This window comes from Chenopodium album, chromosome 10 (assembly GCF_948465745.1).
Source record: "Chenopodium album chromosome 10, dcCheAlbu1.1, whole genome shotgun sequence".
Taxonomy (NCBI): domain Eukaryota; kingdom Viridiplantae; phylum Streptophyta; class Magnoliopsida; order Caryophyllales; family Amaranthaceae; genus Chenopodium; species Chenopodium album.
Genome location: NC_137843.1, coordinates 15,310,348 through 15,325,142, shown reverse-complemented (window position 1 = coordinate 15,325,142; position 14,795 = coordinate 15,310,348). Strand labels below are relative to the sequence as shown.

Below are 14,795 nucleotides of genomic sequence, written 5' to 3'. Positions count from 1 at the left end.
GTAACTTTAGTAAATTCTAAGCGAGTAACCCCTCAAATAACCCCTGATCGAATAACCCCTAGAGTAACTCGAATAACTCCGACCACATGGTGTGGTCATCTGCATATAAAAACTTGGTCTATAGGTTATTATCAATCCCACCTCTTTAGGATAATTTCTTCTACTAGTCCATGGCATATTAATAATCCTACTTTTGGACTATTATCTTAGCAGTTTTATTCTAAATCCAAAAAAAAAAAAAAAAAAAAAAAATTATCTTTATAAAGAATGATGTGGACAATATATAGGAAATTTTGACAAAAAGAAGCGTGATGGTGGAATTTTAATTTCTTTTAGCAATTTCCATGGAAATCACTCCAAACATTATTCCTTCAAAATGATTATTTGCATACAGCAGGATCACAACAAGATACAGAATCTGCAATCTGAGTAATGATAACAAAATAACATGATATTTTATTTGCCTATCACCAGTATTCACCACTCTTATCAGATTGCCAGGACCCAGAGGGCTCCCAACCTAACTGAAACTTGACACTGGAACTTTCAAGGGAGGGGGAGGTACAGAAAACCTCGCCAAGAGGACTAAAGGGGTTTGATCCCACGATCTCTAAGTCACAGCTTATCACCAAACTAAGTTTTGCTAAGTTCATAAACATACGAATTTGGAGCATAGCGAAAAATTATATACAGCATAAATACATTTAATGTATACATGCAACAGCACACATTCTGTGGCATTTAGTTCTAACACTTGGTTAAAATTTCAGCACCAGTCTTTGTAATCAAGATACTATGCTCAAACTGTGCAGCAGGACTGCCATCATCTGTAACTGCCGTCCAGTTATCACCCCATGTAATACAATCGATGCTTCCCATCGTAAGAATCGGTTCTGCATATAAAAAGGGTGAAATTAAGATTCACTGAGAAACATATTGAGGTGTTCTCTGGCATAAATAAAAATGATTTTGGAGCTAGTCTCATAGAGTAGATAGATAAATGTAAGCTCAATCAGCAAAATTATGCAAACCATAGCACCTTATCAATGCAAAAGAACAAAAGCATTCTTAATTTCTTTCTGATAAATAAAAATAAATTCAAAACTTTAAACCAATTGGAAACATGTAAAATTAACATTCTTGTGGGTGCAAGATGGGGAAACATTGTGCGTGCTTGGCTGTATCACTAGTTAAAAGACAACAGGTTTAGATATCCATATTAAAATAGATCAGATACCCTTACCAATTGTAAATGTTTGACCTTCAACCATTTCACCTCGATGATTATTTCCTGTCAATTTAACATACAGAATAAATTTAGAGAGGCAATGAAGCATCAAAGAAAGATAATAATTTTTAGTGATCAAACTGATTGTGTGAGTGAAACATTTAGGTATGAAGAGTCACCATACTGCATACAGTTTCTTGCATACCTTTAGCTATATGATTCACAAAAAGATACATAATTACATATCAATAAAAGGTTACTACATACCATTGATACATGCACTGAACAACAAAAATACAACAGGGTATGTGATAACTGACATGTGCTACATTTGCCCATTTACCAAAAATGTACTCATAGTAAGCTTAAGGCCTAATATGTAAAGCCAGATGCTCATACCCACATTGGAACTTCATGTCTAATATAGCCATAGTGATAGTGTTTTAAGTTGTTGCCAATTTATATAAGAAAAATTAACTAACAATATTAGAAGCATAAAAATAAATAAAAATAAAAAATAAAATAAAACCATGGTAACTGATGGTCTCCTTAATATATAGAGAACTGCTGTTGCTAATCTTTAATTTCCACAGCATATATATATATATATATATATATATATATATATATATATATATATATATATATATATATATATATATATAACAAAAGCACTACATTTTGAGAAAGTAGCCTCAATAGCCGTCTTCTAGAAGCCCAATAAAGCTCTTAAAAGCACGATACTTCAATAGTTCAATGACTTTCTTTGATATTTCTATCTTTTAAGTCTCTCCAAGTTCCATAAGCAACACTTTAACCTCAAAGTTAGCCACAGTCAATTAACCTACGCACACTAAAATAAGAAACATAAAACCTGCTGCATTCTAAAAGTACCAATAAAGGGAGGGGCTGCCAAGTGATACATCTGAGACAGTAAAACATAAGATATTCATTTCTCATTAATTTAACTCTATCAATCACAGATGGTGTATATATAATCTATAAGCTCTGATAAAAGTAAGCGAAAAGCATCATCTCCATGGTTTTGTTAGTTGATGATAAAGAGAGTATACAAAGTACTCACTATGATGATAAATAATTGGCTCAGAATGAAACACAGTTCCAACACCATGGCCAACAAAACGATCCACCACACCATAATTATGCTTCTCAGCATGCTCACTGTTAAGCATATTTGAAAACAGCATTAGACAGAAACAATCAGAAACATTTTGGACTAGATTTCTAGCATAAATCACAGGAAAATAAGACAAGATTGCACAGATTACACCATTCCCATCAGCCGGCTTAAGCATGTGATGCAAGTGGCCATTAATTAGTAGATGCAAACAAGCCAATCTACTAAAATATGGAAAAATTAAGGCTATGTTTAGTTCAACTAATTTTAGGACCTTATTATTTATTTCAGATCATATTAGAAAAAACAACTCCAAATCAGATCAAATAAGAAAAATTAAGTTCATATAAGAAAAAAAAAAAAAAAAAAGTTATAAACCTACATTATCGTTTTATGTGCGGTTTTTAATCACTTTATATCTTTAATTATGTAATGAAAAAAATTATGAAAACTACAAATGATAAAATACACATTATTACGAATCTAATAAGACCCCACTTCATAGATTCTTTTTTCTTTATAGATTAGCTTACATATAAGTTCAAAGTTTCTTCAAATTAGACAATTAAATCAAAAAACTTAAGTTCGGATCAGATCTAATAAGCAAAAATAAGATGAACTAAACAAGACCTAAATATAAGGTCTGATATGCCATCAAGAAAAAAGCAAACCTCCTTCAAATCGGGAATAAAATCATGAACACTTGAAAGTTTAAAAGACGAACTTTACCCATTCCTTTATAAATTTAGGCAATCTATCATGCTAGTGAGAAAGTTGTAATGCTTAACAATTATGCACAACTAATTTTACATAACAAACTTTTTCACCTCTACAGGTGTTCAATACTACTGGGAGCACGAAACGTACAACTGAAAATGTTTAGTAGTACTTTTTTACCTCTCAATAGTACTTTCAATTTGCAATTATTTACAAAATTGCCACTTATATGTATTTATCTGTGCATTACTGTTATGCCTTTAAACGCCCATGTTGGTCCAAATTAAAACCCAATTGATATTAATGTAACATCATATCTCAGTTGGGTAATCACATAATTCTACCAAGATATCACAATTCTAACCATGGGCCACAATACACTATTTAAAATTCAGCTGAAGACCAGGGAGTAATAAATAATCTAATGAACTGAAATATGATGATCATATGACACATAAAACTATTTTGTCCACTAGATTAATAAAAGCTAGATACACAAAAAGTTTAAGACACATCATTGCCTCGCCCTTTGTTGTAAGGTAAAACATTGTAGTGATCAACTCATTGGTAATCATTTCCTTGTCATACCTTAGGAATTTGTTTCCAAAAGATTTAAGATAGAACCCGCACAGAATAAAACAGGTTAGAAACTAAAAAAAAGAGGGTTTTTTTTTTTTTTTTTTTTTTTTTCTTTTTTTTTTGCCAAAGATGCTTTCAATTACTGATTTAAGAGAATATCACATTGCTGTTACTGAAAGTTGTTCCTAAAGTACAATACACTTCTATTAATCCATATACACTGCAGGCATTAACATATACGAAGTATGTTCCAAGATCCACATTTTTCATACAGTAGTTGACTAAGCACTAAAATTTTCCAAGCAGGTACCTGATAGTCTTTCCAATTTTCCTGAAGCTAGCGCCATCTTTGCATACAGCTATTCCTTTCTCTAAACATTCTTGTGTTACCTAAGAGTAGATCATGTAACAACTATTATAAGGCCAACTTAGAAGCAGAAGAAACAAGACATTTGCCACAGACACTACAATAATCAGCAAAAACAAGCACTCACATCAACATTTTTTTAAAGTGTCCAGGAGGAATAATGACCTCAAGCATATGAAAACATGTAAACCTTTAAGAATTCATCCACGACAAGACTATACCTTCACAAGCCGTTTCATTGCATCATTGACATTACCACATAAATATGTCTTTGATGTGTCTCCATGATAACCCTAGTAAAAAATAATAAACAAAGGATTAAACACTCATTGTCTCATTGACCTGGGAAACACGAATATTACTCTTCACAAACAGCAAGCCTTCGGTGACTGATGAAAAAGATGTCAATTTTAACCAATCAATTCTACGATATACCATAATTTAGCTTACAAGTCTATAAACTAACCCAAAAAAAAAGGTTTGAGATAAATTCAGTGTAGTCTATTATTTACAGACGAACGTATGACAAACAGTTGTAGCCCTTGTAGGTAAACACCAGATAGAGGGCATAGCAACATAGACATTGCATTACTAAATTAAGTACTGAAGAGACTAAAAAGTATGTACACAGTCATAGACTTTAAGACAGCCCAGAAATCAAATCTATGAACATGAGAGGACAAGAAGGTACATTTAAGTAAACTGTCACGTCAATGTTTATTATGTCTCCATCCTGCATTCGAATGAAAAAAAAATCAGGATAAGTCTAAAGTCAGAATGGTTAGTGAATCTAGAAAAAGGTAATTACCACAATCAATGAACCTGTAGCTGCCGAGAATCAGGTATGCCATGACACATGCACTCATTGACTGAAGTACATACGCTCTTTGGAAACCCACCATAGCCTAGAGGTGAAGGATAAGCTCCAGCATCAATGATCATCTGGTGTACAGCTTTATCAATTTCATCTGTAGTCACCGATGGCTGATAAAATTCAAGGTAACAGTAAGTTACATGATCAAGAATTTATGTAGCGGTGTAGCGCTTTAAAGTCAATAACAAGCCACTCTAAATATTTGAACCTAGAAAGAAACTACAAATCTCACAAAGGCATGGTTTGTGGAGGTGAAATTATAAAATCATACCTTTATATGCTATACAGTCAAAGATATTATTTGAAGAGGCAATTTTTGGCTCAAACTTTTATTAAAAATAAAAAATTAAGCAAATCTTCTCCTTTGGCCTTTTTCCCATTTGACATTATCTTAATGGAGAGTATGTATATTTATAGAGATATTGGCTTTAGGATCACCTCTACAGAAACTACTAATTCTAATGGTGCTTTTGCTCCCCATGAAAGCCCTTTCTACAGTTTAAGTATAAGTCTAGTTTGCTTTCCAAAAGTGAATATTACACGATCATGTTTAGGATTATCAATAGTAAGCAATCCATGTAACATGTTTTCAATTGTAATAGTATGAGGCCACTAAAATGCAAATGCAAAATAACAAGTGTTATTTATTCATATTAGGCACATACTCCCTCCGTGTTGACATGCTTCACTTGTAGAGTTGTCCCTATGTAGTGGACACAAGTCCATTTTTTTCAGCCAATAGAATGGTCCCATTTATATAGGTCCCGTATTTTATAGGTCCCACTTTTTCCTGAGTTCTATGAAAATAATTATAAAAAAAAAAAATTAACTCCCCTCTTCCATCAACAAAAAGTAATGATCCCCACAACCCAATGCCCAAAGATAATAAACTGTTTCCCATATACGATACAATAATCTGATAATGACATAACAGCAGCCACAGTGTATAGCTACTTCAATTTTTACAAGTACCAACCTTTCCTTAAGTCAAAATAATATGCTAGTGTACCTTTGCCAAAGCTCAAAGGCACACACCATGCCCACACATGACAAACAGGGGTCTCATCAAAAATCCAAATCCCTTCATTTAAAATCCCATCCTTCCAGGTATTTTCACACTTCTAAGTTGCACCATCTTTGTAATAATGACCTTTTCTAAATACCAAACATTCCAACCCCTATAACAACTTAACAACATTGGGTTGATAGCCATTTTATAGAATTTTCCCATTAACCTTAAAGGTATGCTATGATTGCACAATATCTTAGGGTGTGTTCTATTTGCTTGATTTTCACTTATATGAACTTATCTTATATGAACTTATTTGCTCACTATGCATACTTGATACTTAAAACACCCACTCATGAGAAACATTACTATCTAATATTACCACATCCTCATTCGACTCTCTAATTAAATGTCAAATACTCAAATCGATACTCCATGTACTCATTTTCTAAACTTATTCAAAATTATCAAGGCTCTAATTTGTGCCTCCATCCTTATTCAAGATCTACACTCCTCTTTTAAACCAATTGAAGGTACATAAAACACCCACTTATGGGCAATCCACACATCATCTAATGTTGATACATACTCATTTGACTCGCTAATTTGACAGGCCTAGAACTTACTTGAGACCATCAAAAACCTAACTTTTGCCTCCAACGCTGTAATTTGTAATAAACTCTATTGCTAGTCTTATCCACCAAAATATAATTCCTTTAAAACTATTGCAAAGAGAGGACTAAATGTAGCCTAGTCCAATCAATAGGAAAATCCTACATTACTACTACACAAGTCCTTACATTAGTTTAATTGTTTTTAATACCTCAATACATATTTCTAGCCACGTAAGATTATTTAAAGACCTCATAGGCTAATGGGCCTTTTATAGGTTAATGAAAATCATGTGCATACTTCTTCTGTTCTTCCTCACCCAAAAATAGTCCACTATCTGCCTCCTTAGCTGTATGGCTTATAAGGTAGATCGTCCCACCATGGACTGAATTGGTTCTCTGATGTATATACTGATATACATATTCCCTTTTTCTTTCTCTTCATCACAAAGTTTCCGTTGAATTGGTCTAAACCCTTCGACATTAACTTTTTTGTGTGGATTATTTGAAGGTTAATAGGTTAGGCTTCATTCAAGTAATTAAGACAGTGGGTGTCTTAATTTGAGTGTGCTGCAACATTGGAGCTTTCTCTCCACCAACTCACAACGGAAGTCCAAATTCATAGGAGAAAACTACATAAATAAAATTAAACTAGAAGCTTGAGAAAAAAAATCTACTTGACAAAATCTCATAAGAAAATCACTAATCAGTACACGTGTTTATCTTAGGTTTCAGTAAAGTAGAACAACACAATAATTTGGAGCTTGAACAATAAGAAAAGGATAGATTTACCCCATGAATAATACTCTAGATTAGGACCCCTTGCCACACTAAAAAAAATGCATCAAACTCCAAATAGCAGGAACATAAACCAAAAAGAAAAATAAGGTGTGTGCCTCTACTTTTGCTAATTTTAGTACCCCAGAATTCTAAATGATGAAGCAGGTTGAGAGGACAAAAGGCTTCATTCAAGAGGAAATTAAAACCTACCAAGTGTAGGGCAAGCAAATAAATTTTCCTACTTAGAAGTTTTACAAGAATAATTTTGATATGATTCCACTTGCACGCAAAACCCAAAGGCAAACATGACTTCACAATCAGGCAAACAGAATTGAAAAGTTGGCATAAATGAGAAGATTGAGAACAATAAGTGACTAAAAGCAGTAAACATGATAACAGCTAGACAACATGTGTAGGTTTACCGCATGCTGACACAATGCATGAAAAAGAAAAAAAAAGCAACAAGGAAACACAACGCCAATATTGATCTCTCATGAGTCTCACCCTAACCAAAGTTCCTGCATAATCCAGAACACGAGCAGCAAGTTCACCTGCTGCTCTCATATGAGAGATACCTTCAGAATTATGAATCTGATATTCACTTGAAAGTTCAGGCAATTTATTTGAGCCAACATAAGGGGGTTTCTGTATGTGATCAGGCACAGGAAGACGGGGTGACACTTTTCCTCGCTTTAACGGGGAACGTCTTACTGGCTTTTTTTTATCTTGGAGTTCTTTTTCCCTGCACATTTACTAGTCAGTTAGGAGTACAATAGTTTGTAGAACTAAACAATTCCTACTACCCAGAAACAGCAACGTGATCATTCCCATAGTCCCACTTCACTCTAATCTCAGCCCCTTCACCACCATTAGTGTAAATTGTAAAGTATATAGAAAGATGATATACATAGTCATAGTTTATGTGGACCCCACATAGACTTCCAATACTATTGTGACATCACAACAATAGTGAAGATAAAAGGGGGAAAAGATTGGAGGAAATTTTTTTGAGTATTTGCCAATGTTGGAAATTGATAGTGATGGGAAAAAAACTTTTGGTGCCCATATGTAGCAACATTAAAGAAAATTACACAAAAATATAAATTTTGTGCTCATTATACTAGCTACTCTCTCCCTGCATTGTCCAACATTGGCGAAATAATACACAAATATTCCCCCAATATCTACCCCTTGTATTTTCCACTACATATCACTAAGATAAAGAAAGTCTATGTAGAACTCACATAGACTATGTTCGTGGGCATCATCTTCCATACCATCAAGCTAAAAGTTACACTATCCTTATAAAACAATATTCATTCATTTCAACTCAATGAAGAACTAGCGCAAGACAAAATCTATTGAAAAATATTTTCACTATGACACAATTATATTAAGGGAACTTAAAATTTGATTGATATATACATAATTGTATAATCAATGGAAAACTTGTAAATATTTTTTTTTCTTTTATGTCTTTTGGATGTTCATATACCCCACTAGATGTAAGCCCAGTGTTCAATTATTGTGATCTCTACATCACTTAAATTTTTGTTTAATCACACTAGCTTTTTACCTAAAAAATAAAAATTAAAAATAAAATATTCTTATATATATAACATTAGATTTTTTATTAATACTCTCTCCATCTTTTAAGTGACACACTAGTTTTCACATCGAGTTTTAGGAGAAATATAAGTGTATGAGTTGTTTGTTGAGAAATTAAATATTAGGATGTGAGATGGAAAAAAATTAAGAATGTAGAAGAAGAGAGAGAAGTAATTTAGAATGTACAGGGACTAGGAGGAGAGAGAAGTAATTTAGAATGTAGGAGGACCAAATTAGAGTGAAATATGATTTAAAATGGTACAATGTTTCCAAAAAGAAGAAGTGCCACTTAAATTAAACAGATGTTTAAGAGAAATATATAGCTTAAAGAAAAAAAAAAAGGAGTGTAAAGCAATTATACTAGTATGTATACTAAAATGTATCCGAGCAGAGATACTTGGAAAGGAAAACACTATTAGAAGTTATAGAAAGTTATGGGAAGTTATTTAGGTATCTAATATAAAAATTTTAGGGGATGGTTTTTCCAACTTTTAAACACAACCTTTCAAACTTCAAATACTCAAAATCTACGCACTTCGTCTTTTTTTAATCCCCAATAACCTAGCTATCCATCCCTAAATCAGTAAATCCTATGTTAATCGGACACGGCTAAAATCACTTTGTCCCATGACACTTTAATGTGCATTTGGACACTTCCATTAAGAGTAGAGAGGAAAAAAGAGGAGAAACATGAAAGAAAAACACATCTTGTTCGAAGACCACCATTGATATAGAGAAGAAGAATGCCATTTATTAGGAGAATTTACCGAGGAAAGAATTAAAATTAAAAAAATAGGGGTGGACGTAATAAAAATTTTAAAGCCCCGTGTCCTAAATTTTGGAACTTACCGGATCGGACACTTGGACATGTCCGACACCCGTTCCCAAGTCCATGTAACATAGCCTAAATCGCCAATAACTCTCACGTAACTAACTTATCTAATAACCATATAAGATTGGTTTTCTTTCTAAATGTTATATCTTGTGCATGTGGTACATTCTAAGGTTAGAGGCGGGGGTGGGATATAGAAAAATTGAGGATTAAAGATTTACAAGGTTATGGTTAAAAGTTAGATAAAAAACATTCATCTATACACATATATAGATAGATTTGGTTTGTAACATAGAACATTTTTAAGCTCTAGACTAATACACCCTTGAATATTCAACAAATTTAACCAAGATACATTGTGATATGCCTTTGTTTATATGAGATATGAAGTATATACCAATATGGATCGCCTGAGATGAAAAGGAGGGAGAAGTGTAAAGGGTTAAAATCACTAGAAATTTTGAGATGGTGGAATGCGAGAGATAATTATATGAAGTAACTCAATACCCTCAAAATGAAGATATCATACCCACCAACCTCCATATAACTTTTCCACCCGTTATCTTTGACCTCTATTCACCTCAAATCTTCTACTCTTCTAGTATCACTTATTCAATTTTCATTGACATAAATCTCTTGCTAGCTAAGAGTTCAAGACTCAAACCACTTTTAGTAGCAATCGACTACTTTGTGTGGGGAACCCGAATGAAGGGAGGAGAAAGAGAGAGTGGGGTTGGAGAAATGGATTTCAATTTTTGAGAAGAGTGAAAGAATTTGTTACTAGATCCCCTAAATTATAAAAAGTAATTTTTCATCTATTAATGAATCTCCTTGGAACTTCCCCTAATTTTATACCTCTAATTATTACTCAAATTCAGCATGGCCTTAGTGTAATGTAAGGGCAGAGCCACAAGGGGGAGGGGGGGAGGGGTGGGGCTGGTGGAGGCCCAACCCTCGTGGGCAAGCTCGACAACCTTTATATTTTGCATTCAGCCCCTACGACCGGTTTGAATATAAGGTATTGGTTGGTTGCATCATACTTTCTTTGGAATTTCAATTTCCCAGGAAGTTGCCAAATGCTTTTGTGTTTGGTTAACAAAAGCATGATGCTTTTGTGTTTGGTTAACAAAAGCATAGGAATTGGAAATTCCAAGTGAAAATTCCTACAAAGTATAGGAAATAATTTACCAACTCCTCCCTTGATAAATGCAAATTTATATGTCGATTACAATTTCCCATGCTTAACCAAACACATACTTATTTCTTAGGAAATTGACAAGGTAATTTATTTCCAATAAAATAGAATTTCCTATGAGAATTAACTTCTCAAGGCAACCAAACGGCACCTAAATAAATCTTTTCAGCTAAACAACACATTGTTGTATTGGCCACAACGGTACCAAGCATGTGTTATAAAAGCATCTAACTTAATGGATCTTAGATTCCATGATTGATTCCCCTTAGCACATCATTTACCGTTTTTTTGGCAGATTGATGGCTTCACGCTTAACCCAAATACCAAATACTCGCACGTCCAATTATTGATAATTATTGTTTTTTTTTTTTACAGGAATTATTGACAATTATTGTTGTTTTTGGTAGATTGTATGATGAAATAAAATCACTAGATTCTTTTATAAAAAGCTTAATTGTCAGTAACAAAAGAATTTTACGTTAATTATTGATATTAAACTTTAATTTCAAGACTAATTTCATTAATAATAAAGAGAGTTGACCCAAATTTATAGAGGTACAAGTACAAATAGATCTACTTCAACATTTGAAATTAATCAACCCCAAAAGTATTAGTTATGCGCTAAAAATACTCCATGAGTTCTTACTAAACAATTTTTTTACGATTATTATTTGAATGAGAGAGAAAATATAAGAAGATACGTGAGTAATATGTTAGACTATAGGATTCAATATATAAATAGAATTCATAATTAATTATTTTGCTATATTAAATGACCCAAAGTACGATTCAATTAAATTTTCCTTTGTAACACTAACCAATTTTAGGTTTATATTATAGTATCAACCGACCCCTTCGACTTTAATATTCTGACTCTGGTGTGATGGGGTGCCCTCATAATAAGAATACTACCTCCGTTACAAATTATGTGCAACTTTTGGATATTATTTGTGAGATATAAAATATTCAAAAGTTGCACATAATATAAATATCCAAAAGTTGCACATAATATGTCAGAGAGGTAGTAACTAGCCTCGTAAAATTCAAAATTTCATTACGTCAACTTCATCTGACTCCACAACTAACCAATGAACCAAATTCCAAGAATTGATATGATAAAAGAATCTGCATTAAAACTTGAAATTGAATATCATGTTGACACCAAAAATAGAAATGCAACTCTTCAGCATCTCCAAAATGTAAAAAGAAAAGGAATTACTAAAGTAATTGAAAAGGAATTAATATTTTCTTCTTAATTGTCATTTATGCTTATAGTGTTTATTTACTTAGTGTAGATCATTTTTCTTAATAATTCTATTTTCATTTTTTTCGCTTGAAATGAAGAACAGTTCATTAAATGTTTTTCTTTTTTTAATTTGTTTTGTTCACCTTATTTTATAAATTCAGCTCAAGAAAATTAAGTTCGATAAGGAATACTCAAGTACAAATTACAACTAAATAAGTTTGAATAAAATTTTATTAGTTCAAATAAGTTCAGATAAGATAAGATTTTAATATAAGTAAATTAAATAGAACACGCCCTGTTATTTACCTCCAATACTAATTTCTTTTCCTTAAATCCAAATGTGTCAAGTTTTTATAATGTTGGCTTTTATAATTAATTAAATATAAGAGTAAGAAATTACTTTACATTTTTAATTTTTTTACATATTAAAGATATAAACAATAGTAATAAATATCAAATTAGAAGAAATAGTAGCAGAAAAATGAATAAGTTGTACCTCTGAATTCGCATGGCTTCCTCCAACCCAAATAACCTCCTTGCAAAAACAACCGACCCTTTTCTGGAAATCGAATTACCTAACAATCAACACCATAATTAGTTAATATAATTTAAATTTTATTATTTATTTACAATTCTAAACTTCACCAAAAAAAAAAAAAAAAAAAAAAAAAAAAAAAAAAAAAAGAGTGGAAGTAAAAAATTACCAAAGAGAGGGGAAATGGAAGACAAAGAGGTTGGAACATCTCTGCAAAAGGAGGAAGAAAGATGAAGCGAAGAATTTGCAGAAATCGCCATTTTTTAGTGTGTGTTTTTGAGAGGATGAAAAAACTGTGATAACGAGGTTTAGCCACAGTTTCAAACAAATATCTGGCTTAGAAAATTTGGGCTTTAGGATTTGGGCTTTTGGGCTTGGTATTTGGTTTGGCACTTTTTATTCAACGCGGGCTATTTTTTTTTTTTTTTTTTTCCGTGAACAAGAGGGGCTCAAACAACTAAACGAAAGCAAACTAAACAAAAATAAAAGCAACGAAACAACAAAAAGAAGACAAACGTATTAGAAGGAACAAGATGCGCCTTAACCACTCCACTTAAATCATCCAATAAAATGGTTCGAAGATTTCTCAGGTCTCGAGACCGTGTGAAAATGACGATCCTCTATACCTCTACTCAGCGTTGACACCATAGTTAGTTAACCGTTAGCAGCTTGATTTGTTTCCCTATACCTATGACTAGATAGTTACCTTCCAACCTTGACGCACGATAATGGACTTTTATCTATGAATAATATATAAATATAAGGGGAGGTCAAAGGGCACTCTTCAACCAACAAAGGAATTGTTGCCACTGACAGTTATGTTTGGTTATTAGAAAATACGGAGTATAGAGTATTACATAAATGATAACATGAACAACTCAAGAATTTGGTTAATGCAAAATTGTGATCTGTGATTGTATAGTGATATTATAATTTTCATCCTTTGTAATTAAAAATCACTTGAAAATTATAAATTTTAAGCAAGATATATATAAAATTGAATTATGAAATAGACGAAAACATTAGGTTAAATGGTCTGATTGGATACCAAATGAATAGACCATTCAATTTTTAAAAATCCCATTATATCTATATTCTATATATGTTTTGTTCTCCCAGATAGATGACTTATAACAAGAACTGGTGAAACATAAAGTTGAAAAGACCATTTACAATACTATCATAAGCTATTAGGAAAGCATCATGGAACACATCTAATGAACTGCATAAAATAATAGCCATACTAACAACCTTACACCAATTATTACATGAACAACTGACTCTAAGTCTTTATTACTACTCTATCTGTGCAAACTTGTTCCTATCAAAACCTTATATTGTGGGCTTTTATGTGAGGGGAAAAAAGCACCAAAATAATATATTTCGTAGGAAATTTTCTTATATAATTACAAATTAAACTTGTTTATGAAAATCGAAGTAATTTTAGTTCTACCCTTATACAATTATTTCTTTTTATTTTTCAAATTTTCCATATTATTATAATATCTAAACAATGTTTTAAAACCAGTCATGTATGCTCGGGTTTTGAATCGGATTTTAAATCCATTCCTATCTTAACAGGTCCAATTTGGTCCCGCTCTTGGACTTGAATGAGACAACCTAGTGTATATAAAAATAAAAATAAATAAATATACTAAAATGAGCACCAAAATTTGAAAGAGTAAAACATTTCAATCAACCCATAGTTAAACATCTTAGGCCATGATAAAGTATTCTCGACTCAAGATTGAAAAAAAAAAAAAAATTGTTCAAAACTTAGAACTTGTTCGCTTCAACTTGTTTATGATACTTACTACTTATTTCTTAATAAATCCAGATCAGATCGGACTAGACCAGAAACATTCAAATCAAAACTTTTAATTATCATTTGCTTATTGTTAAATATCGTTAATTAAGTATTAAAAACATTAAGAAAATTACATATTTGAAAAGTTTATAATGAGACGAATCTAACAAGATCCGTTTTGATAATTTTCCTCTTTATACATTAGTATTAAAAGCGGTTAAAGTTTAGTCAAATTAGCAGATCATACCAGACCAGATAATAAAAATTTA

General features: G+C 32.1%; 1 protein-coding gene across 1 annotated transcript; it reads right to left on the bottom strand.

Annotated features, from left to right (window-relative positions):
• Positions 1-430: 430 nt before the first annotated feature.
• LOC145562290 (methionine aminopeptidase 1B, chloroplastic-like) lies at positions 431-13,042 on the bottom strand. Its single transcript, XM_081622512.1, has 10 exons — positions 12,889-13,042; positions 12,681-12,759; positions 7,808-8,045; positions 4,852-5,013; positions 4,721-4,762; positions 4,251-4,322; positions 3,973-4,052; positions 2,313-2,410; positions 1,244-1,291; positions 431-893 (listed from the first exon to the last, which is right to left on the bottom strand). The coding sequence occupies exons 1-10, from the start codon at positions 12,977-12,979 to the stop codon at positions 748-750; spliced, it is 1,056 nt and encodes a 351-aa protein (XP_081478638.1). The 5' UTR covers positions 12,980-13,042; the 3' UTR covers positions 431-747.
• Positions 13,043-14,795: the final 1,753 nt, after the last annotated feature.

Coding starts and splice junctions, on each gene's coding strand:
- LOC145562290 (XM_081622512.1), bottom strand. CDS start 12,979: ATGGCGATTTCTGCAAATTCTTCGCTTCATCTTTCTTCCTCCTTTTGC. Junction 5,014..7,807: donor ATGCAGGAACTTTGGTTAGG/GTGAGACTCATG, acceptor GAATTTTATCAG/CCATCGGTGACTACAGATGA. Junction 2,411..3,972: donor AAAATTGGAAAGACTATCAG/GTACCTGCTTGG, acceptor TATGCTTAACAG/TGAGCATGCTGAGAAGCATA.